Genomic DNA, 17,261 nt, shown 5'->3' on the forward strand with positions numbered 1-17,261 from the left:
TGCCACGGCAGACACTGTGGCACCCAACTGCCAATTTGCTGCCCAATTACGCACGGCGACACGGCAACGGGTGCAGCAGCAGCCGCAGCAGCGGCAGCTCAAGAAACTAAAGCACAACATTCTTCGTAATTTGCATAGTTGAACAAAATACCAGCAATTTTAAAGGCAATTTAAGTTATGTTAAGCCATTTGCTTAACTAATTCAGAAACTAGGTTCTCCGTGTTTGAAGAGCATAAGAAAAATAGAGTTAGTAATCAACAATTCGATTGTAATTTCCTGAAGGCTTATGAGGTGCTACGAATCTCTGTTAGTTCGGGCTTTTCAGATATTCCAACAATTGTATTTCTATGACCCTGATATAATAGAGCTTGAATTCGCGATTCCTGCAGAGAAATACTTATATATAAGTTCTCATAATACCTAATATCTACACTCAACGCAAACTATTTCGCTGTTTTATATTTATTGTAAGATATATTTAGTATATTATGGGTATTACAATATGTGATATAAATATATATGTATTCAAATTACATTTCGGTTTTTAGTTATAGAAAATCTTTTAATTTACGAAATTGAGCAAAATTGTAAAAAATATATCTTTATATATATAATTTGTATCCATACATGAATAGAGTATATATTACGTTCGATAGTCGAATCATTATTATTTTTGTTAAATATCTATTATTTATTATAAACGAATATTGCTTAGAGCATATAAGTATTTCGAGTAAATAAAACAAAGAGTTTTAAGCAAAAAAAAAATATATATTTAACAAAAAATTAATAATTTTATTTATTGAAAATAATCAGAAATACGAGACAAGGCTGAAATATATCCGATTTTAAAGAAAAAAAATTGTAAATGTTTTTTTTTTTTTTTTTTGGTTTATCGGATATTTTTCAATCGACCCTCGTTTACAAATGTATATATGATTTATTGCTATTATTATTATTTTTTTAATATTTTAGATCATTTATTGAAAAATTTATATTTTATTGTGTGCCTATAGTAGCTCTAAATGGGCTCATTAATAAATAAGTATAAAATAGAATAAATAATAAATTATCGATTTGAGCTGTTTTCTTTCCTTCTTTCTATTCCGCTGGTGGTTTTACATTGGTTTGGTTAAAGTACATAAATATTTGTAAAAATGAATACATCAAAATGCACATATACAAGAAGGTTGCAATAATTTCAAGCACAAGCACATTGACAGTCGAGGAGGGAGGCGCATTTATGTCGAGCCCCCGATCCTACTTGGCATCAATCAGTGCAGGCACTTCCGATTGGTCAACAGACGCTTGCTGAGATTCTGGCACTTTTCCGGCATCATAATCGTTTGCACTGCAGTTCCCTTCAGAAGCTTCAGAAGATTTGGGATGCTCCACATTGTCAGATTCTACAATTTCACACTCTGCTGCCTCCGCGTCGGCGTCAGCCTCGCCCTCGGCCTCAACCTCTGCCTCTGGCTCCAGCTCGGGCTCAGCCTTAGGCTCAGGCACTGCCTCAGCTTGTGCTTGTGCATCTGCATCTGTTGGCCGTTCAGGCCTGGGAGTATCCGCTTCCCCGTCGGTAGCAGCCGCCGCTGCCGCAGCCGCTGCTGCAGCTTTAGCCTTTGACTTGGCCTTTTTCTTATTGTTCTTCTTGATATTGTTTGCCCTCTGTTGCTCTTCGGCGGCTTGTTTCCTTTCTGCTTCGGCTATTTTCGCATCATTTGTGGTAAGCAGCTTCATTTGATTCTGCAAGTTGGCCAGGGTCTGCTTCAGTTCAGCACAGTTGCGAGTCATCAGCTCCATTTTGGCACTGTCCGTGTTGATGGGCACGACTTTAATGGGCTCTGGCTCGGGCGGCAGCTGTGGCATAGCAGGAATCGGAATTTGATTCTCACGAAGAGTCTGGTGAAGTGTTGTACGCTCTAGTTGCAGTGCGCGCAGTAGCTTCTGCAGCTGATCCACCTGTTTTTGTAGGCGTTCCGCCTGCTGGTCTCGTTGTTGTTTTTCGGTGGCCAATTCAATGACCATTCCGTTCGCTTTCTCATACTTTTGGCGCCAGCCCAGTGCTTCCTTCTCAATTTTCTTGGTGTGCTTGGACATTTTCTCTAGCTCGATCTTGTAACTGCCAAAGACTTCATTGGATTTCTTAAGCGATTGCTGAAACTCATCGTATTTCGCCGTGTAGATATTAAGTTGCTCTTTGAGCTGTTGCTCCCGTTCCGTTAGATCCTTGATCGAGCGCTGTGCCTGCAACAATTTCTCCAGACCAATCTGATTCTCTCTATTTGAAAAATATATGATAAGAGTGAAGAGAACAACTACTTAATTTATACTCACTTGGTTAGTATTTCTTTTTCCATAGCAGCTTCAACCTGAGCCTTGCTGAGCTTCGCCTGATGCAGCTGAGACTCGAGCTGGACTTGCTCGTTCAGCTTTTCCAAGTGCTTCTCACGTGCCTGATATTGTTCAGCTAAAAGTTTCAATCTAAAAACACATACAAAAATACATTTAAATATACATATATACATATTTGTGTGGCGAACATATGGTCGATTGATGCCTATATTTGTGTCTGTGCGTGTGTATGTATGTATGTGGCAGCCAGATACATACATTCACAAGAAAACGGCATGCAGTGTCGTGCCTATAAATAGACAGCGCACACCGGTGATTCTCTGCTGATTGGCGGCAGCGCCACTTACTTTTTGGTCATTTCGATGTTGTAATCACGTAATTTAACGTTCTCCTCGTTGTTTTTGGACAGCGACTTTTGCACCTCGTTTAACGAACTCTGAAATTTCGTTTGACTCTCCTTGCGTCGTTCCTCCTCGACCTTGATTTGCAGCATACTCTCGTTTTTCACAGACTTAAGTATGCGCTGCTGCTCCCGGCACACCTCTTGCAGCTTATCCCTCATGAGAACGCTCTTGTTAAGCTCCCGCTGCACCTGCTCCTTCTCCCGTTGTTGGCACTCCATATGCCGCTGTAGCGCACGCATCTCGGCGGTGAGCCGGGTCACTGTTTTTTCGCTCTCCACGTGCCGCTGCAATAGCACTTTCAATTTGTCCTCATTTGTGGTGCATTCGTCTAAGGATCTCAGCACCTGGTAACGGGATTCACATTATTATTATTTTTTGTTGCCTTTGTTCTAAATGTGTAGAATTTGCTGGTATGACGACTTACCACATCCTCAAGCTTTAGCTCCCGTTGTTTTTCATCGCGCACGACCCGCTTGTTCTTGTTCGGCCTTTCCATGGTAAATCAACTCTATATATGCTTATATTAAGTTTGTTCAAATTTTTGCTATTTTTGTTGAGATTACTGGCAATAGAGTGACCGACTCCTTATAATAAAATCAGCGAACCTCTTCAAAGAATACCACTTGGTTATTATTAAAATACTATCCACTATTCTAGATAAGCAAATTGAATAATTTGCTATCATGAAGCTTTAGCATTCGATTTAAAACGGCTTTATAATAAAGGTTGAAAATAACACAGATATTTAAACTACTAATCACTTAAAATTTCGAAAAGAAGTTGTAAATTTGCACTTGCATGCAAATGTGGCGGCTTCTCGATAAATTGTGTGTAATTCTTGGATTGTTATTCAAATTATATACGTCACGCTCAATTTTAAATTGTTGTACTGCGTCGGCTTGAGTTAATTATTTCAAAAATATACAAACTAAAACATAACAACGCGTAATAAGTTTGAATGACAACAAACACAATGTGGTTTCTTAAAACTAAAATACATTTTGTATAAATATTCAACTTAAGTGTTGAGAGTCATCACAGCTGCTGTATTTAGTTTTGTAGGAATTTAAGCGAACTTATCTGCTGTTAACTGGTGGAGTCGATTATAGGAAATGTATCGATAGTATTTTTCTGTGCAATGGAACTTATCGCGCATAATTTTCTATTCGATATAATCGATTTTTCACTAATTTAGTGTGTATGCGTGTGTGTGACTTCGTCATATGACATTTTTCACGTCGTTTGTGTTAAGTCTGTCGTAGTCGTCACTTGCTTTTTTCAACTTGCATTGATACCACGGCCCGAGCGAGCAGAAAACATTAACTTTTAAAATACCTTAAAATGGCCAGCCAAACGCAGGGAATACAGCAATTGCTTGCTGCCGAAAAGAAGGCAGCCGAGAAGGTTGCCGAGGCCAGAAAACGTAAGCAAAAACCCACTAATTTATCGTCCAATTGGATAGACATGAAACGACTTACGACTTACGACTTTTTCGCTATCGACGTTACGCGCGTCGAGCGACATCAAGTCACATGATTCGTTTGCACTCGAGTAAATATTGATGTTATGAAAAACACTCTGCTACAATTGCAGGCAAGGCAAGGAGATTGAAGCAAGCCAAGGATGAGGCCACCGAGGAGATCGAGAAATTCCGCCAGGAGCGCGAACGCGCCTTTAAAGAATTCGAGGCCAAGGTTAGTTAATCATTAATAGGCGCTGAGTGAAATATGTACATATATCATTCAATATATCAATACAGCATATGGGCAGCCGCGAAGGAGTTGCAGCGAAAATCGATGCTGATACTCGTGTGAAGCTGGCCGATATGGAGGCTGCCATCAGGACACGCAAAGAACCCGTCATTCAGGAGATCTTGCAGTTCGTCTATAACATCTCTCCCGAAGTGCACAAAAACTACAACAGGAAGTAAATTTTTGGGCGCGACAACGACGTCAACGGCGTTGGCCGTATCCAAAATATTGCTCGTTCTATTGTAAATTCGATGTCCAAGTTCAACTCTTTAATGCATAATTTAGCCCCTTAATAATAGTGCATACTATATTAAACACTGCTGTATTATTATTCCATATATTAAAAAATTTGTTGTTTCACCAAGATAGAACCTCGGTGCGTTAAATGCTATTTGTTAATCACTGTTAATTTTTGCTTTTGCAATTCTTAATTAAAGTGTATTATTTTGTTAATGTTTTATTCCATTCAAATACAAGCTGTTATTTAATTCGAACTTTATTTATTTACTTTGATGCGAGCAAATATGATAACAGATACGTTCACAGTTGCATGACAGTCAATGCACAGGTCAATTGGTCTTATTGCACTTGTTTGTCCAAGTATATACATAGATATGTATGTATGTATATCATGTCAACTCGCATTCATGTTGCATGACAATCTGTATGTCCAACTGGTATTATATTTTGGTATTTTTTAGTGCGTTCCCGCTTGGTATTTAAATCTTGCTGACAAATTCTAGTCGTTAGTGTTTATTTTGTTGCCGCTAGGTCGGTTGCTGCAGTATTGGCGGTGTGGAGCTGATGCCGTTATTTATGTTCAATCACGGCAAATGCAATTGTATAACAAGAGGTGCAAGATTCAATACTCAGTGATAACGGTTGTCATTCACGCAATTTATAATCTCAATGCAACAGAGTTGACCTCAAATTTCGCTAACGCGACCCGAAAATACACGCACACTAACGTATTAATATGTGAAAGTGAACAAGTCCGGCGAGCTTTTAGTATAGTTAAGCGAAAATCTCACACATGTTTAGAGCGAAATGCTAAATTTAGATAATGCCAATGATGGCAGCGATGCTGATGAGTTTCAAACACCTCCTACATTACCTCAGCCTCGACCCCAGCCCGGAGAGGAGTCTGCACAGGTGCTGGCCGAACAGGCCACACGGCCAAATGTTAGCATTCAGCCACCGTACTCGGCCCCCTTGGCCCCTTACGATATGGAACTGGTAAAGCGAGCCGGTCTACAGGGCAAGCTGCTGGCTAAAGAGAGCATCTGGGGAGGCGCGATAAAGCTAGACGACAGAGGCGCCGAGGCAACGACACGTTTCGTTGATCTTGAGCGAGGCGGAGAAGCCGGAAAGGCCAGAAAGTCATCGACTGAATCACTGAGCTTGCACGAGAAACGGGCGCGATTCGCTGAGAGGTAAGTCCCCCTGTATTTTGACTCTATTATCGAGGAAACAGTCATTAGCTTAATTACATTCCATTTACTATTCCATTCTTGTTGTTGTTTATCAATTGTAGTTTGTCAATTTACAGGGTGTTTAGGCTGATTCGTCAATAATAAATTATGTATTAATTAATTAGGAACGAGCGTGTGAATCAAACATTAAATTAATTGTCAAGATACGAATTTGGATCCATAATAATAGCATATATATATTAGTTTTGTGATTATTTTTTATAGTAGTTATACAAAAAAATAGATTTACGGAGTATAACACTTTTACCACATAAAAGTAAATTTCTGATCTACGAGTTTGCGAATTAAAAAGACTTAACTGTATGCGGACTCTGATTTCGCAAATACATACACATACATACATATGTATGTAAATCTATGTATATATGTATGTTGTCTTTAAGTATACGTCACCTATTCGTTATAAAACATATGTATATAAATTTCAGTTTTATATGAACAATGGAAAGGCTTTGTGCCTACAAGTATTGATTTCATGATTTCAAAACATAAGTCAAACAGAATTTTGTGTTTTGTTTTTTGGTTAGATTATTATTTTAGTGTTCATATTAAAATTTTTTAAACATATTTATATTCCAACGGATTGCTACATTCCATGTATGTATATTATTTATAAATATCTTTACAGAGTACGTAATAGTCGAATATCTTTTCCCTTTTAATTATTTATCCATAGCGACACTTTATCTTTGTCACTCTAATTTATAAAAGATAAACAGTTATTTGTCATTTTTAAGTGTTAAATTATGTTTGAAGAGATCATTTATTACTGATAAGGTTAGACAGATGAGTTGAAGCTGCTTGTTAGAATTCGTGCGAGTGAGAGCAAAATTACCCTGTATAAAAAAATAATCAATATATAATTGTAATTGTTTACCGTTTGCCCTTTTGAGTTCGATTAAAGTGCACAGAATCTGGACAGGTGATCAACTGACCTAAGCACACATATTTTCCGCTTGTAATGGGAAGACTATAACATCTCACCAACACCCATAAGCATACTAAGACATATCTTTGTATAGGCAGTGAGAAATGGTTGCGCTTGTATAAGTGTGTAATGTACGCAACAAGTGCTCTCTCGTCATACTGCGCTCTCTTTGTATGATGCGCTGCGACGCATTGGCCAATAACAGCTGATTTGCTGCTATGCCGTGCTCTCTTGTTCGTTTCCGCAACAGTGTTGTCAGCTCAGCCTATTTCAGGCTAGATCTTGCCTATTAGAAAGTGAGATGAGATAACATGCGATTGTGATGGAACAGCCAAAACTTGAGGCAGACCAAGCAGTAGCACGACTAAAAGTCGTTAAGAGAATTATAGAACAAAAGAAACTGCAAGCAGCGTAATCGGTAATGTCTCAGTTTGCCTAACAAGAGCAGGAGACGAAGAAGAGCTACAGAAGATCATTGCAGTTGTCTATATGTATGCCGCAAGAGCCATTTGGCATATATATTTGAGTAAAACGAAGTTGGAGAGCCTCTACAGCAGCAGAGGGTGCTCATTGGTCCCTTAAAGCTAACTGAGTGAGAGCCGCCATATATAAAGGAAAGCAGCGGCAGCATTTCTGCAGTCGCATTTCTTCAGTCGTGCAGTGCAGTGGAGTACAGTGACGTGACGTGTGTGATTGTTCAGCTAAGCACTAATGGCTTGCAGAAAATACTTGGGCGGCATATTTAGAGGAAATATGTGCATATTAATATGATGAGCTCGAAAGAGGTCATTGTTAATATTGTTTAAAATATATTTGCTACTTTTCGTTTTTTATTTCATTTTGGGCCTAGCCCGCTACTCCAGCGAGCAGCACTGTTCGGCAAGGTGAAGAAATGTGTAGAAAGAGAGCGTAAGGTGGAGAGTGAACACGAAAAGACAACCCGGCAAGCGAACCCAGCAGCTCAGCTGCTCTGCGCTCAGCTGTTGGCGCTCGTTCAGTTTGTTGTCGTTGCTGCTGCGCGTTGGTCGTTTTATTAGTTGTTGTCGTCGTCGTCTTCATCGTTGCCGCTGTCCGTTTTCTTCATTTATTCGCAGTGTGCGCGCGGCGGTTGACAAACGTTAATTTGATTAATAAATCGCGTGGCGGCTAGTGAGCGAAGAGCATCAAATATTATTTGTTTGATTTCTTTTCACCAATTTATTATTGTCAGCAACTATGGCTTAGCCGGAAACAGAAACGGAAACGGAGACGGAAACGGTATTACTTAACACGTTTAGTGCCTTCAGCCTGTTGCTGTTGTTCTTATTTTCCTCTGCATTACTCATCAGCTGCTGGGATCTCTCTTTTGCTGTATTGCTAATATCTGGTCATGTTTTTTGTTGAAAGTCGTGTGGGCGCTTTTATTTTTGCTTTTGTCTCTTAATTTTTTCAGATATTTGTCATATCGAAATTCAGCGTAAACTATATAAACAATATATAATGTATATGTATTAAATGATTTTCGCATCTTGCCTGGCTTTTGCTCACATAGGTGACGAATTTTAAGTGCAACCAAAAAAACCATGAACAAAAAATCTTTTGGCCTTGATAAAAAAATATATAAAACAGTTTGGTGTAGTCAAAAGTAACCACAGTATTGTATGTAAATGTGTATAATTTTGAGCAAGCTTCAAGTTAATTACTTTATTTGTTTGAAGGTCATTATTGTTTGTAGTTAGGAGGCCTAAAAATTATAAAAACAAAAACAACCAAATTTAGCTGTTAGCTTTCAGAAAAGCTAAGCGAATGAGGGCCCAAAGAGAACGGCTAATAATCAAATGTGGAATGACCATTGTTAAGCTGTTGTTGTATTGAAAATATGGCAAAAATTCTTAAATAAATTATGAGTATCGCCGATAATATCAATAGCAAGATATATTAATACTACGAGCTTAGTTAAATTTTATTTATTTTATTTTTTTTTATATTAATATAATATTATATAAACACATTAAATACTTGTAGATCAGATATACATTATTATAAATAGATTAATTTAGCACCTTTCTAAACCAGTTCTATATAATAAAAGCTCGGTATTATCTCTTATGTGTAATCGTTAACCGTTAATTTAATAAAAGCCGTAAGTAAATCAGAAAGTGATATTTTAAATAAGATGATAATTACCTCTTTAATTATAATACAAGTTGTTTAGAATATTAGTTTGCAATTTAATATTAATTAAATTCTTTGGAAATGACTGTAATAAGACTCAACTCAGTTTCCTATGGACATAAATAAAATATGCTTAGCTTCAGTTGAAAGCCAGCGAGTGAGTACTTGCATCAAATTAATGTGAGTGATTCATCAAGTGACAGATTCCATGGTCAAGTTGCAGGAGAAAATATATATACCATAGCTGAATCATAGGTGATAACCTAAGCAATGTGTTTCACATGCAAATAATAAATTTATATATGTACCGCATATGTGTGTCTATACACATATATATTATACTTGATAATACTTTAAATGTGCAGCCGTTTTTGCACATTAGCAAATCGTTTATTTGTACTCATTTCAAGCGAAAATATCATGTCAAAGCTTTCGAGCGAGCTTCTGATATAACATTGCTCTTGTTTATTTTGAATTGCACTTTGAGCTATAAAACTGCTGCACAAATAATTAAATTTCCGACATTAGTATATCAGTGTGTATGTATATGTGTATAAATACATATATATAACAAGGCGCCTGGCTGCTCAAACATTTTAATCTAGTTGCTCTGATGGTTATTAAGTATACGACCCATTTAACGTTAACAGCTCCCATTCATATTGACCCATATAATTGGGGGAGTGCTGCGACACGATTATGAGCACGGAGCACGGCAGGGAGCCAAACCTCACAGTGTACAGCGTGAAGAGGTCAAGTCTGCTGGGAAACATTTGCTGCTGTTTGAATATGTTAGCCATTATGAAATGAAATCATTCGCACATGTCTTGGGCATGCTAAGCTCTTGCACAAATCTAACGAGCTGTATTCTAATTTTGTCATTTTACAGCGGCCTATCCTCCACCTATCAACTGCCAGACACTGTCGGCTCGTTGACCAACGGGAAGAACCCCACCTTAAATCAGACGGATCCTCTGCTGCCAATGCCAGAGCCCACGGAGAGCTACGATGAGCGCGAGTGCAGCTGTCCGCGTGAATATTATCAGAGAGCCGAGCTGAACACCTCACTCTTCTTTGCGGACTGCAAGCGCTCCATAGATTTCGTGCTGGCCTACAGGACCAATCCTAACGAGGCGACGGAGGCGGAAAATGAGGAAAAGCGGCGCATCTTCCAGGAGAATCTAATACAGCAAGGCCTCGAGGTGGAGCTCAGTGAAAAGGACCAGATTTACTTTGTCAAGGTGGGATGTCTATCAAATATATACTATAACTGTATATATGTATCTCTAATATATGTCGAATCATTTCAGATCCATGCACCACTGGAGGTGCTGCGTCGCTATGCGGAGATACTTAAGCTGCGTATGCCCATGAAGGAGGTGTGTATGCATTGTCCTTGAACTACAAATTTTCAATGCACTCGAATGATACACGAAACATTTTATATTATTTTAGTCATTATGTAATTTGCGCGTTTATGAAAGGTCAAACCGTCTACACAATGCGGCACATTATTTGTCGAAGAAGGTCTGCAAAAAAGTTCAGGTCTTAATTCAATAAAATTAACACCAATTGCAGATTATGCGTCTTGTCATGCTGCTAAACTAAATAAGCCTCGATCTCTGAGTATTTGTCGTATTTATGCTTGAGTTCTATAAACGCCCTACTTAATATCCAATTGCTAGAGTAAATCCACTCAATCTCAATCTGAACCCTTTAAGATGATCTTATCTTATGCATTCTCTAGAATTTCTATTAGTTTCAATCCTATTAGAACTTCTTTTTTGTAGTTTAACTCTTATTTTTTATTATTTTTAAAAGATCTGTAAATATACATAAACAATTTCTTTTCCGTTTTTGTGTTTTGTTATCCTACACTTTCTCCATGTAAACTCTAATATATTTTATTTCGAGTAATTAATAAATATATTAAAATTTTTTCAGATACCCGGTTTGTCTGTGGTTGATCGTTCCTCAAAAAGTGTTTTTTCTAGTCTCAGATCATCCTGCCAATTCTTTTTGCAACACATCTATGTGGACGAGAATTACTTTCCAAAGCGTGCGCATCGCTTCACAGCCATCTACAGTCGTGATAAGGAGTATTTGTGAGTTAACACCGAGATCAACAAAATATACCCTAGTCTTTATCATTTGTATATAATTTTCTCTACCTATAGGTTCGATATACGTCAGGATTGCTTTTTCACAACGGCAGTGCGTTCACGTATCGTGGAATTCATTTTGGATCGACAGCGTTTTCCTGCCAAGCGACAGAATGACATGGCCTTTGGCATTGAACGTCTGGTGGCCGAGGGTGTTTACTGTGCGGCGTATCCACTACATGATGTGAGTAGCTGGCATGGCGCACATAAAATCTGAATAAATATTTATATATTTATATTTAACTGCACAGGGCGAAATTACAGAGAAGGGCACTATGCGGGAGCTGCTCTATACACACTGGGCTTCAGTGAAAAAATGGTATCGCTATCAGCCGCTAGATGACATTAAGGAGTACTTTGGCGTCAAGATTGGTAAGCGTTGTCCGTCTCTTTAATCATACTCGTGCACTCACTCACAGTTTTCCCACACTTTTCTAGGTCTCTACTTTGCCTGGTTGGGCTACTATACGTATATGCTGCTGCTGGCTTCCATTGTGGGCGTCGCGTGTTTTATTTACTCCTGGGTTTCCCTCGATAACTATGTGCCCGTGTAAGTTAGCCAAGTAGAGTCCGTTTATGATATAACTAAGCAATATCTATCATCATTTTCAGCAAGGACATTTGCCTACGCTCAAACTCGAACACCACAATGTGCCCGCTGTGCGATTGGTGTGAATTCTGGAATCTCGGCGAGACGTGCAATTATGCCAAAATTACATACCTCATCGACAACCCGAGCACCATATTCTTTGCCGTCTTTATGTCATTTTGGGCGACGTTATTCTTGGAGCTCTGGAAACGCTATTCGGCTGAGATAACCCATCGCTGGGATTTGACGGGCTTCGATGTGCACGAGGAGCATCCGCGGCCACAGTATCTGGCACGTTTGGAGCACATTGAGCCCACGCGCACGGACTATGTGACCAATATAAAGGAGCCAAGGGTGCCGTTTTGGCGCATGAAACTGCCAGCGACAGTGTTCAGCTTTTCCGTTGTGGTGCTGCTCATTGCCTTGGCTTTTGTGGCACTCGTTGCCGTCGTTGTGCATCGCATGTCCATGCTGGCAGCCCTCAAGGTGGATGGCAGTGGCATGACCACATCGAAAGCAATTGTTATAGCCGCTGCATCGGCGGCCTTTGTGAATCTCTGTTTGCTCTACATACTGAACTATGTAAGTAACCTGACTTGTATATATTTATTATATATATTCATATTATCCTTTACCTAGTTATACAATCACTTGGCCGAGTATCTGACTGAGCTGGAAATGTGGCGCACGCAAACGCAATTCGATGATTCGCTGACGCTCAAGATTTATCTGTTGCAGTTCGTGAATTACTACGCCTCGATATTTTATATAGCATTCTTTAAGGGCAAATTCGTGGGGCATCCGGGAGAGTATATTACCGTCTTTAAATACCGTCAAGAGGAGGTGACTTTTCCTGGTATATGATATGATATAGCTAAGTCTAATTTGTTTCCTACTTTCAGTGCTCTTCGGGTGGCTGTTTGACGGAGCTTTGCATACAGCTGGCTATTATAATGATTGGCAAGCAGGCATTTAATACCATTTTGGAGGTCTACCTGCCGATGTTTTGGCGCAAGGTGCAAGCTATTCAAGTTGGCCTTTCACGTCTGTTTGGCAATTCGGTTAAGCCCGACAAGGCCAAGGATGAGCGCTGGATGCGTGACTTTAAGCTACTCGATTGGGGAGCACGCAGCTTGTTCCCCGAGTATCTGGAAATGGTTTTGCAATATGGTTTTGTCACCATCTTCGTGGCTGCCTTTCCGCTGGCGCCGTTCTTTGCGCTTCTCAATAACATACTCGAAATGCGGCTGGATGCCAAGAAACTGCTCACCCACCACAAACGGCCCGTGTCCCAGCGTGTCCGAGATATTGGCGTTTGGTATCGCATTCTGGACTGCATTGGCAAACTGAGTGTCATCACGAATGTGAGTTGATTTCACTTTGCTTTACGTCTAACATTGACTAAATAAGTTGTTTTCAGGGCTTCATTATTGCCTTCACTTCGGATATGATACCACGCTTGGTGTATCGCAGCCTAAAGTCACCAGATGGAAGCTTAAATGGATACCTGGACTTTACCTTGTCCGAGTTTAGAATATCTGACTCATCCAAGCTACGTAGCTTAGCTGGAGACTTTTCAAACATAACCACGTGCAAGTAAATACACTATCGATTTTATATAGATATTCGATTAGTTAATGTCTGTTACTTTACTCTCAGGTACACGGATTACCGAGAGCCGCCCACTTCGCCGAACAAATATCATTTGACGAGCACTTTTTACATAATTTTAGCTTGTCGCCTGGGATTTGTTGTGGTGTTTGAAGTAAGTTTTTAGCAATATGTCTTAGCATGGTTCGTTTTATTTGTTTCATTACATAAATGCTTGTACATCAATTAAGAAAATAGCTTTGGTTAATGTTATCCAATTTAAATAAGATTTCCTTCTGGTCGTACGGGTGTATATAGAATAGCAATTAATTACCTTTGACAAACTTTCAAACCTTGATGTGCTGAAACATACCCGACGTTTCCACAATGCTCTCCTGCAGCGCACGATTCTCGTTCGTCGATGTCTTCAGCATGCGATAGAGCGCATAGATGCCATAGGCAATCAGCGCGTTCAGCACTAGACAAATCCATGTAAATCAATTGTGATTAAGAGTTAGAGTTAGAGGGCAAACTTACCTATGAAAACACCAAAGAGCACACTCCGTGCTATGCGTCGATCTATGGAGGCGTCCACTTCATCAATTTTCACCTCCAAGAATACGAAAATCGCCACCTCAATCACCATGGAGACGTACGCGTTGATCAGCCAGGGGGCAATGCATATAAGTCGTCGCTAAATACACACTTATAGAGAGATATCATAGTGGGACACAACGGCATATCTCACCTGTTTGATGCCATCGACTAGAATGCCAGCCACCACTAGATTTATCAATGCCTTTACCCAAACGGTTACAGTTAGTATCATATAGAAGGCCTGTGAGAACTCATGAACCAGCACATAGTCCACTGGAAAGTAGATGGGTTAGGTCTGTCTACTTCCGCTTCGATTCAGTGTTTACCCAGTGTGGCGACAAATGCTCCGAACGGACTCAAGATCTGAACATCATTCTGTTGCCATTGCGTAAAGTCCATGAAGTCATTGTACAGATAGAAGCTGCTTAGCCCGAGGATGCACAGCGCTATCAGGGCATCCAAGCAGGCTATGCTTAGACCAAAAGTGCGCAGATTGAAACAGGCGAAACGTTTCATTATTTAAATTTGTGGTTTTTCAATTGCTTAATGATATATTATTTAAATTCCTGCCTATGTTATCCTTGATTTATTATAATTTGTTTGTGAACGCGTGCGTTCGCTTCGAACTATTTGTCGCTACTAAATCAAATAATGTCGCCGTGTCTCGCAAAATGAGGCCCAATTTTCATTGAGCTGGCATTTTCGCTTTTCACTTTTCACTCTTCAAGAAATTCTTATACATTTGTTGCACATGAACTAGATCTGCGTGTGGGCTTCTTCTGTGTGTCTTCATATTAGTCTTAATTTGTGGTCTTGTTTTGTTTTTTTTTTTTTACACCTGCTTAGGCTATCTATCGAATTATTTGACCCTATAAAGCTGTTGGCTCTCGCAGATATATAAATGCAAAGTGTGTCCGCTGGCTGATCGGTTAAACGAATTTAATTAACTAGAAATAAAACAAAGTTCTAAATGACAGCAGACGCATTTTTAAGGCTTTACTCTGTGCTAATGACCCCAATCAGGTGTTGGGCTGATGAAATATTGCACCTCCACCAGTTGGAGCACTAAGGGTAAAGTGCTGTTTAGCAGTTAGTTGAATTCAAATGCGCTTTGAAGGTTGTGCCGACTGCAGAAATAATACAAATTTTATTTCTTAACAGAACTTTGTAGCTCTAGTGATGATACTGGTGCGCTGGTGTATACCGGACATGAGCGTGGAGCTGCGGGATCAAATCAGACGTGAGGTTTACATAACCAATGAGATAATCATCGATCAGGAAGCACAACGCGCACGTTTTGGTAATTGACACATACATATAAGATAGAAATGAAAATTATTGTATAACTATTTGATTTCAGAACGTGCGAAACGTAACTATTCACTGGCAAGAGCTGCGAGCGTTCAAGATATGGATGCTGCCTCGGTAGATGAACCCAATTCGAAGTTTATACAAATTGAAAAGCTACTCAACGCGAATCTCTCACAAATTGAAATGGACTCAATTATACATGGCGAGAATACGACCACAGGCATCTCTGGTGCTGACTGCTAGCTCCCTATGCTCTCTTCTAACAATGCTCGGTGATGATATTTAGTTTAGTAAATTCCTAGTTTAGCCTATTTAGCATAGGCCTCAAAGTGTTTAATTCGTTGTGTTATGCCAGTTCCTTGCAAGAAACTTAATTAGTTATACGAAGTGCTTTACATTTTTTTATTTAACAATATGGTTTAAAGCTTTAATCACACAAATATTATCCCAGTTTTGTTTAATATTGTAAATGAAATTATTGGGCACAACTGCAAAGACTTAGCACAAATCTAGTTAAAATTTTGTTCTGGCTCATCAGTTGCCAAAGTGGGAGCTATGTATTCAATATATTATAATTATATATAATGTCAGATCTTAGGAATTAAATTCAATTTTCTTATTATTTATTATTACATCTATACAAAGAAATCTCAGGCCTCCACGAACATCCATTGAAATCTCACCTAAACATACACATAATTTACAAGATATGTAACTATTTTAGATAAATGCATTATATATATATATATATCTATATACATATATATAGTATATAAATTAATATTAACTAGGCAATGAATGTGTGTATATATTATATCAAATTAAAATGTGAAATGAAAATTGAATGTCTTTAGAAATGCAACTGATTTTTACGGATTATAAAATATACATATATACTGTTGATATATTGTTTGAATATATGCTATTATACGATGTATTGGAATTTTATTATATATCTATTAATGGCTTTTACACTAGTCAAAACCCAATGAATGTTTTCTTTGAGAATAAAAAATATTTGATGTAATTATTTATAATACATTTAATTTATATTTAGATATATTTTACAAATGTAACAGGCTAATGGGTGTGGCAGGCTGCATTATGCATATATATTCTTTCTCAGGTCTATTAGCTGTGTCGTAAGACCCATGTCCGTCTGCAGGTCTGTCTAACTGTATAAACGCTTTCGTATATCATAAACACTAGAGACTAAAATTATAATCGTGTATTCCTGCATGCTTATTTCACTAGAGATTTGAGAGAACACTTGTGGATGTCATGGTCATGCTTTTAAATTTGCATATCATTAAAAATGTTCAACTGTAGGAAAAGTAATTCAACTATTGAGTTCCCATGGGCTTTACCCATAGAGCAGCAGATGTGTGTGTGTGTGAGGGTGAGTATGTGTGTGTGTGCATGTGTTTTTTGTTATGTATGAATTCAGTATATCCTACTCATCTCGTAGTCAATTTTATATTTCAATAAGTAAATAAAACTTGGAACTAAACATGGGTAAGGAACTAAGCTAATAAACCTCAAATTTGATTTGATTTATTATTTCCTGATAGGCAGGTAAAGCTTTAAAGCAAACGTATTCTACCTTAAATTTAGTCTGCCCTAATCTAAACAGTAAACATCTTTAATCATTAATACTTAGGCACACCGAGTTTGCTAAACACGATTATGCCTCATTTATAGCATTTTATTTGGCCCCACCCTCAAGGCGAAGCTAATTTTCTGGCAATAAAATACTTAAACAGCCAATAAAAGCCCAGTACTTAAATTTTATAGCAACTCAAAGAGTTAAATTGCCAAAGGTGCTTAAGAATTTTCATCTTAAGAAAAACCAAATGCAAAGAGGAAAATTCGTATATTATATAGTACATAGTCATTTCTACAGACCTCGCCAGATGGGTCTCAGTG

General features: G+C 38.5%; 4 protein-coding genes across 8 annotated transcripts; 2 read left to right on the top strand and 2 right to left on the bottom strand.

Moving 5' to 3' along the window:
* Positions 1-1,077: 1,077 nt before the first annotated feature.
* LOC108649024 (beta-taxilin) lies at positions 1,078-3,591 on the bottom strand. The gene is made up of 4 exons (XM_018098015.3): positions 3,185-3,591; positions 2,704-3,104; positions 2,339-2,485; positions 1,078-2,282 (listed from the first exon to the last, which is right to left on the bottom strand). The coding sequence occupies exons 1-4, from the start codon at positions 3,254-3,256 to the stop codon at positions 1,262-1,264; spliced, it is 1,641 nt and encodes a 546-aa protein (XP_017953504.1). The 5' UTR covers positions 3,257-3,591; the 3' UTR covers positions 1,078-1,261.
* A 358-nt stretch (positions 3,592-3,949) lies between these two features.
* Positions 3,950-5,005, top strand: Vha13 (V-type proton ATPase subunit Vha13). The gene is made up of 3 exons (XM_018098046.3): positions 3,950-4,183; positions 4,354-4,454; positions 4,520-5,005. Exons 1-3 carry the CDS (start codon positions 4,102-4,104, stop codon positions 4,688-4,690), a joined length of 354 nt encoding a protein of 117 aa, XP_017953535.1. The 5' UTR covers positions 3,950-4,101; the 3' UTR covers positions 4,691-5,005.
* Positions 5,006-5,254: 249 nt separating this feature from the next.
* subdued (anoctamin 1) lies at positions 5,255-16,000 on the top strand. Of its 4 annotated transcripts, none has more exons than XM_018113548.3 (15): positions 5,255-5,944; positions 9,976-10,327; positions 10,397-10,465; positions 10,542-10,631; positions 11,031-11,191; positions 11,264-11,432; positions 11,500-11,620; positions 11,687-11,798; positions 11,861-12,419; positions 12,477-12,680; positions 12,740-13,201; positions 13,258-13,433; positions 13,497-13,602; positions 15,186-15,324; positions 15,385-16,000. In XM_018113548.3, exons 1-15 carry the CDS (start codon positions 5,559-5,561, stop codon positions 15,576-15,578), a joined length of 3,300 nt encoding a protein of 1,099 aa, XP_017969037.1. In that variant the 5' UTR covers positions 5,255-5,558; the 3' UTR covers positions 15,579-16,000. The 4 variants fall into 4 exon arrangements, with proteins under 4 accessions (XP_017969037.1, XP_017969038.1, XP_017969039.1 ...); XM_018113549.3 differs by having other exon boundaries at positions 10,542-10,613; XM_089259173.1 differs by lacking the exon at positions 5,255-5,944 and adding an exon at positions 7,937-8,189.
* Positions 13,620-15,149, bottom strand: LOC108660221 (uncharacterized). Of its 2 annotated transcripts, XM_018113552.3 has the most exons (5): positions 14,351-15,149; positions 14,176-14,297; positions 13,965-14,121; positions 13,801-13,905; positions 13,620-13,723 (listed from the first exon to the last, which is right to left on the bottom strand). In XM_018113552.3, exons 1-5 carry the CDS (start codon positions 14,538-14,540, stop codon positions 13,707-13,709), a joined length of 591 nt encoding a protein of 196 aa, XP_017969041.1. In that variant the 5' UTR covers positions 14,541-15,149; the 3' UTR covers positions 13,620-13,706. The 2 variants fall into 2 exon arrangements, with proteins under 2 accessions (XP_017969041.1, XP_017969040.1); XM_018113551.3 differs by having other exon boundaries at positions 13,620-13,905; positions 14,351-15,146.
* Positions 16,001-17,261: the final 1,261 nt, after the last annotated feature.

This window comes from Drosophila navojoa, chromosome 2 (genome assembly GCF_054131105.1).
Source record: "Drosophila navojoa isolate 15081-1374.11 chromosome 2, UAZ_NAV_1.0, whole genome shotgun sequence".
NCBI classification, from domain to species: Eukaryota; Metazoa; Arthropoda; class Insecta; order Diptera; family Drosophilidae; genus Drosophila; species Drosophila navojoa.

Excerpts from the sequence above, each read along its gene's own strand:
- LOC108649024 (XM_018098015.3), bottom strand. The coding sequence starts at position 3,256 with ATGGAAAGGCCGAACAAGAACAAGCGGGTCGTGCGCGATGAAAAACAA. Across the intron at positions 3,105-3,184 it reads AGCTAAAGCTTGAGGATGTG|GTGCTGAGATCCTTAGACGA; the intron begins GTAAGTCGTCAT and ends TCCCGTTACCAG. Across the intron at positions 2,283-2,338 it reads GAAAAAGAAATACTAACCAA|AGAGAATCAGATTGGTCTGG; the intron begins GTGAGTATAAAT and ends TTTTTCAAATAG.
- Vha13 (XM_018098046.3), top strand. The coding sequence starts at position 4,102 with ATGGCCAGCCAAACGCAGGGAATACAGCAATTGCTTGCTGCCGAAAAG. Across the intron at positions 4,184-4,353 it reads GGTTGCCGAGGCCAGAAAAC|GCAAGGCAAGGAGATTGAAG; the intron begins GTAAGCAAAAAC and ends CTACAATTGCAG. Across the intron at positions 4,455-4,519 it reads TTAAAGAATTCGAGGCCAAG|CATATGGGCAGCCGCGAAGG; the intron begins GTTAGTTAATCA and ends ATATCAATACAG.
- subdued (XM_018113548.3), top strand. The coding sequence starts at position 5,559 with ATGCTAAATTTAGATAATGCCAATGATGGCAGCGATGCTGATGAGTTT. Across the intron at positions 11,621-11,686 it reads GTACTTTGGCGTCAAGATTG|GTCTCTACTTTGCCTGGTTG; the intron begins GTAAGCGTTGTC and ends ACACTTTTCTAG. Across the intron at positions 11,799-11,860 it reads CTCGATAACTATGTGCCCGT|CAAGGACATTTGCCTACGCT; the intron begins GTAAGTTAGCCA and ends CATCATTTTCAG.
- LOC108660221 (XM_018113551.3), bottom strand. The coding sequence starts at position 14,540 with ATGAAACGTTTCGCCTGTTTCAATCTGCGCACTTTTGGTCTAAGCATA. Across the intron at positions 14,122-14,175 it reads TAGTCGATGGCATCAAACAG|CGACGACTTATATGCATTGC; the intron begins GTGAGATATGCC and ends GTGTGTATTTAG. Across the intron at positions 13,906-13,964 it reads GCTCTTTGGTGTTTTCATAG|TGCTGAACGCGCTGATTGCC; the intron begins GTAAGTTTGCCC and ends GGATTTGTCTAG.